The sequence below is a fragment of the Lonchura striata genome, chromosome 19 (genome assembly GCF_050655825.1).
Source record: "Lonchura striata isolate lonStrDom1 chromosome 19, ASM5065582v1, whole genome shotgun sequence".
NCBI classification, from domain to species: domain Eukaryota; kingdom Metazoa; phylum Chordata; class Aves; order Passeriformes; family Estrildidae; genus Lonchura; species Lonchura striata.
The window spans coordinates 2,245,458-2,251,457 of record NC_140721.1 but is presented as its reverse complement, the minus strand read 5'-3'; the positions used below and the strand labels follow the sequence as shown (position 1 = coordinate 2,251,457).

The following is a 6,000-nucleotide window of genomic DNA, read 5'->3' as shown; positions in this document are numbered from 1 at the left end:
TCTGCCACACTCCTGTCAGGATTGTCTGAAGCAGGAAGGGGTAAAAGTTGTCCTGTGTTTTTCCAGTGCTAAGAAGAGTCCTTTAAAACTGAACAATATCCCAGGGTGGGGAGACGGGTATTGGGGAAAGAGGCACCGATTTAGAGGCTGACAACAAAGTTGCATTTGTTTTAGTGAACATGAATCAGGAAATCCTAAGGCCTTACAGTGCTCTTCTCAGAAGTGTTTTTGAGTCACTGCAGCAGTTTCTCTGTTGTTTGGCTCGTCCCTTTTGAGTTCAGGCCTTTCCAGCAGGGCTCCAAACCCCCTCTCCTTGCAGCTGCCTGCTGTGGGCTGAGCAGAGCTGGAGGCTGTGGATTTTTCCCTGCAGCCTTGGACTGCAGCAGCCCTGGCAGCGCCTGACAGCTGCTGTGCTGCCAGGCTCCCGCTGCTCCTGTGCAGCAGTAAATACCTGCTTTGCTCAGATCCTTGACAGTGATGCAGAGACACTTAAAGATATTTGCTAAGTGCTTGTGAATTAGTTTTTGATTAGCGAATAATTAAATAAATTCCAGCAATCCAAAGGACACGTGCCCAGTTCGATTTGCATACGTAGCACTTCCCCATGGCAAGACAGGAGCTCAATTCATCTAATGTAAGTTTAAATTCTCTGTATCTTAATTTGATTTACCTTTGACACAGCATTTAAATAGCAGCAACATCTAATCTTGTGCTCCCCAATAAGGCTTCAGTAAAAACTTACTGCCAGATCTAATCCAGGGTTAGCACACACAGCCTTATCTCTGGGTTCTTGCTTCAGTGCCTTTGAGAACATGCTTAATTTAATCTGAACAAAGGCACTGCCATCGGGAGCCTCCAGCCTGGCTTTCCAATCCAGAGTATCTTTGTGATTAAATTTGGTGCAGGCCACTGTGTGTACAATGGATCCAGTAAATGATTTTGAAGTGCTCTTCAAACAAAATTCAGCTGGTTCTTGGACACCGCCTGTACCTCCGAGACATGAGGGATGCCACTTTAGTTGGGTTTTTCTTAAGTGACATACATGTTCTTTGGAAAGAGGTCTGGGTTTTTTTGGTTAATAGGAAATGTTAACCATTATTAAGAACTATCACTCCAATCCCTTTTCCTTCCCACAGTGGAAGGAACTCCTTGCTAGAGGGTTCTGCTTCCTCATTTGCACCAAATACCCAGTCAGCTGTTTGTGACTATAAGCTGGTGGCTGATTTGTAATTATAATTTCAGTCATTAATTTTTTTCATTATTTAGCTGTCATTAAACCCCCTATACTGCCTGATAATCTCTACTACCTGAGAGCGGGGTTTGTGTGAACTGTAAGCAGAGGTTCTGTCTTGACATCACAGATAAAAATGGAATAATTTTTCAAACTGTGGTGGCTGCAGAGGCATCGGGTCAGAGTTGTCCTGGCAGGGTCCCTCACTGCTGAGTGTAGACAAAACAGGCCTGGCAGTGTTGTGTCAGGTCTCTGGTGAGCCTTGGTACTCAGGCGTTGGCTGTTGCTCTCTAGTAAGAGCCTGAGGATAAACAGTCATGGAGAAACTGGCCTGAAAACCAGCAGGAATTGGTGTGGAGCTGCTTACCCCACCACTGAAGCTGCTTCCTTCTTTAATTGCTTTCTCTAACTGCTCTGCCAGTTTGGGGCTGGCTGTGTCCCATGCTGCTCGTTCCAGGCAAAATGGGGTTTGGTCATTATCTTTGTAATTCAGAGCAGAAACCAAAACATTAAAATATTATTCCTGGATGTGAGGTCACACAGCAACACGACAGACAAGTCAGGAATTAAACCCCATCTCCTCGGGTGAGAGTTAATACTTTAAGAAAAAGGGATCCATCACAAACAGAGCATGGCTTTAGGGAGACCATGGAATATTTCACTTAATCACAAGATAAACCATATTTCTCCAGCTGTTGCTGGTATTGCCAGCTTATGCTTTTGATTGACATGTTGCCATGCTTGTTGAATTAATTCTCAAATGCTCTAAAGTTTATTTTGTATCTAAACTGAAAGCTGTTTGGTGAAGGAACTATGTTAAGAAGAGATATGTAAAGGTAGGGCAGGAATAAGAATATATATATATATATATATATATGTGTGTGTGTGTGTGTGTGTGTGTGTGTGTGTCAAGGGTGCTTATTTCTTCTTATTCTTAGCTACCTGACATTACATTTACCTTTACTCTTTAAATGATAAGTACATAACCAGTGGCTGATGAGTGAAGTATATTTCCACCAATTTAATTTATATTTTAAAAAATCACTTAAGCCTCCCCCTCATCCACATAAGAGAGGTAAAAGGTGTCTTTGTGGCAGATTTTATTCCTGAAAATGATACTTTTTTTTTTTTAATATGCCACAAATCTAAGATAAAAAACAGTTCAGAAAAGATAAAAGGAAGCTTTATGGAGCTTATTTCACTTGTAGTGTGTTTGCTCTTGGGTTACAGGAGGAGAAATTTGGCCTTGGAGCCCGTGTCTCTGTAAGCAGCATTCCTGGCTTTGCATATCAGATATGAAATTTGTTTGGAATGTTTGCTGTAAAAATACCTACGCATGAACTTACATCAGTGAGACAGCAACTCCGGCTTGACCTTTCTGCAGCCTGATGTGGCAAGATCATTCTGTGTGGAAACAGTAACTTAGGGAATGACTTGCAACTGGTGTTTTCACAGGCTTTGTTTCAGCACAGGAACAATTCTTGGAACAAGCTGCCCTTAGAAATCAGTGTTTTCTTTCAAACTCCTTATTTTCTGCTCGGGAGTGACCCAGGGTAGGTTACCAGGCTTAATGTTGTAACAAAGCCATTTTGGAAATCCTCCCATTCTGTGTCAGTCCCGGGCTGAATACTAAAAGCAAACACGCTGGAGAACAGCAAAGGGCAGGTGTGGTTTTGATCTTTTTACAATTCAGCCCGTGTTTCTGTTTCAGACAGTGAAAAGACATTTTAATGGAACAGGAACCTCCTACTGTCACCCCATGCCTGCAGCCCTGTGACTTAGAGGACATTTGAGGAGAACCACCGTGGCTTGAGAGGTTTGAGGGGCTGATAACCTACGAGTTTTTTGGGTGTTGAGGAGCTGGTTCCCTATGCAGTTTGAGGACATTGAGGGGATGATCCCGTGAGGTTTTGCGAGGCTGAAGGGCTGTTCCCTGTGAGGATTGGGGATTGAGAGGCTGTTCCCTGTGAAGATTGAGGGGGCTGAGGGCTGATCCCTGTGAAGATCGAGGGGGCTGAGGGCTGATCCCCTGTGAGGGTGGAGAGGATCAAGGAGCTGTTCCCTGTGTAGTTTGAGGGCACTGAGGGGATGATCCCCTGTCAGGTTTTGGGGGGCTCATACCCTGTGTAGTTTGAGGGCACTGAGGGGATGATCCCCTGTCAGGTTTTGGGGGGCTCATACCCTGTGCGGTTTGAGGGCATTGAGGGGATGACCCGTGTCAGGTTTTGGGGGGCTGACCCCCTGTGCGGTTTGAAGGGATTGAGGGGCTGATCCCTGCGAGGTTTAGGAGTGGCTGATCCCCTGTCAGGATCGAGGGGATTGAGGAGCTATTCCCTGCGCACTTTGAGGGCGCTGCGACTCCCATCCTCCCACAGGAGCGAGCCTGAGGCCGTTCCGCCGGGAGCCCGGTGGCACCGCAGCCTTTCTCCTCTCTCCGGTGCACGCTTACAGGAAGCGCTGACATCTTTCGCAAGCGACACCCCTGTGCCGGGGCAGAGCAAAATCCTTTCCTCTTCACAGCTCCCTTCCTCTGCGGCCGAGGAGCGAGCTCGGGGCCGAGGAGGGAGCCCGGGGCCGAGGAGGGAGCCCGGGGCCGAGGAGCCCCGACCGCCGCTGCCCCTCAGCCGCCCCTGAGGGGACGCGCGGCGGCGCCGGCCGGGGAGGGGGGGGTGAGAGGAGGGAAGAGCGGGGGGTCGGCGTCAGCCAATCACAGCCCCGCCCCGGCCTCCCCGCGCCGCACGTGACGCGGCGCGCGCCCCCCCCGCCGCCACGTGACGCCGGCCGGCGATGGAGGCTGCGGCGGCGGCGGCGGGGCGGGCGCGCGGCCGCCGCCTCCTCCCCCCGCCCCCCCGGGCGGCCCCGCCCCCCCGCCCCCGTCGGTAGCGGCTCCGCCGGGCGCCGCCGCGGCCATGGACTGAGCAGGCAGCCATGGGCGCCAAGGAGTCCCGCATCGGCTTCCTCGGCTACGACGAGGCCCTGCGGAGGGGTGAGGCGGCGGGGGAGGGCTGGGTGGAGGGCGGCGGGGAGGGGGCGCGGGGCCGCGCGCTGCCCCCCGGCAGCGGGCGGTGAGGCGGCGCCTCCATGGCGGACCCCGCGCGGGGGCACTTGCGCCGTTCGGGGGGCTCCTTCCCCGCTCCACCCCGCCGTTTATTTATTTATTTATTTATTTGTCTGTCTTATCTATTTATTTACCTGTCCGTCTCTCCTCCTTGAACGCGGCCCCGGCAGGGCCCGGTCCCCGCCGCCGGGTGCCGTCCCTCGGCCCGGCCTCCGGCCGTGCGCGGGCAAGGCTGGATGAACCGGGAAGCGCTGCCATCCCCCGGTGTGACAGGGCTGTCACACAGCTCCCGGCTCTGCCGGCCCTGCCGCTCCTCGTGTTTACTTCGCCGTGCTCGGGGATCGCGCATCTGCAGCTCCGCATGGCGAGATGGATGTGGCGTGCGTGGCTCGGGCTCGCTGTCGCTGCTTTAGCCCGGCTGAGGGTCCTCCCGGAGGATTTAAAGAGGAACTAGCCAAGGGAAAACATAAACAAGCTTGAATCCTGAATGCTTGCAGCTGCAGGGCTCCAAGGCGACGGCAAGCTACACCCTGGAAGCTCCCTGGTTCTGGAACTGATAGCCAAGTCCAAGGACAAAGAGGGATAGGAATTGTCAGCAGTAAATGGTTTGCAGGGAGGACAGGTGTTGGTAATTGTTGCCCTATTGTGCGTTCACGTGATGCAGCGCAGGTAAAGCAGCTCACCTGTTTGATATTTAAAGCCCTGATAAAATTCATAAGCGCAAGCTAATCTATGGCTGCCCTTTTTATTCCTGCTTGCATGTGAGAGGCATGTCAGGAGTGATAAGGGAGAACTGGGAGGAACTACTGGGTGTTAACTGAAAAAGAAACAAATGGACGTGAAATGGGGTTTTTGTTATATATTTTCTATTTTTTTTTTTCTGGTGGAGCCTCTGAGGGATGCCATGTCAGATAGGAAATGGAGCAACGTAGTGTCAAGCAGGAGAAACAAACGTATGATTCAAAGTAACTTGTTACAGATTTTAAACATAACAGCCCTGAAGGATTTTCACTGCTAGTGAAAGTATAGGAAGTCTTTGAAAGCTTTGGTGCACGTATTTTTAGAAGAGCTGGAGTTATAAATGCAGCTTGGTAGAGGTGTGAAGTTAAATATATCAGGAAGCGTTTGAAATAAGCTGTTTGGTGGAGAATACAGTCATTTGGTCACGATGTATATTCCAAAGTTCCTAAATAAGAAAAAACAAGTGTTTGGAATTTTAAAGTTATATTTAAACTCTTACAGTGTTTCAAAATCAAGGCAATTGATCTGGATGCTTCATAAGTAATAAGATTGATTTCTTCTTAATAAGAAATTATTTCTGCGCAGTGAATATAATACTTTTCTTTGGTGTTTTTTTTTGGATGTTTTTCTTCTCTATATGAGACATTCAATACTGTTTTTCTGTAGGAGACCAGAAAGATTGTTTTAGGCACTCTGTTATAAATTGATGTTTTGCTAAATAACTATGTTATTTGCTTAACCAGTGAATCACTGTATGTATAAAACAGGCCAGTTATCAAAACATTATTTGTTAGACCATTCCTACTTCCACAGAACCTTGCTGGTACTTGTGGCATTTCTGTGGACACAAACAGAGATAATGGATAAAGGTAAATGTTAAAAAAAGAAAGCCAAATGTATTTATCTCCAATTAGATCCACCTTCTCTAACATTGTTTCCTGGTTCTTAAATGGCAAGAAAGTTTTGTATT

General features: G+C 48.9%; 1 protein-coding gene across 5 annotated transcripts in view; it reads left to right on the top strand.

Moving 5' to 3' along the window:
* The first annotated feature begins 4,062 nt into the window (after window positions 1-4,062).
* Window positions 4,063-6,000, top strand: part of USP32 (ubiquitin specific peptidase 32) — a 61,743-nt gene continuing 59,805 nt past the window's right edge. For all 5 annotated transcript variants that reach the window (XM_085557217.1, XM_077787576.2, XM_085557215.1 and 2 more), the window contains exon 1: window positions 4,063-4,217. In XM_085557217.1, coding sequence (XP_085413343.1) covers window positions 4,160-4,217 — 58 coding nt within the window. In that variant the 5' untranslated portion in view covers window positions 4,063-4,159. The remainder of the gene's footprint in view (window positions 4,218-6,000) is intronic.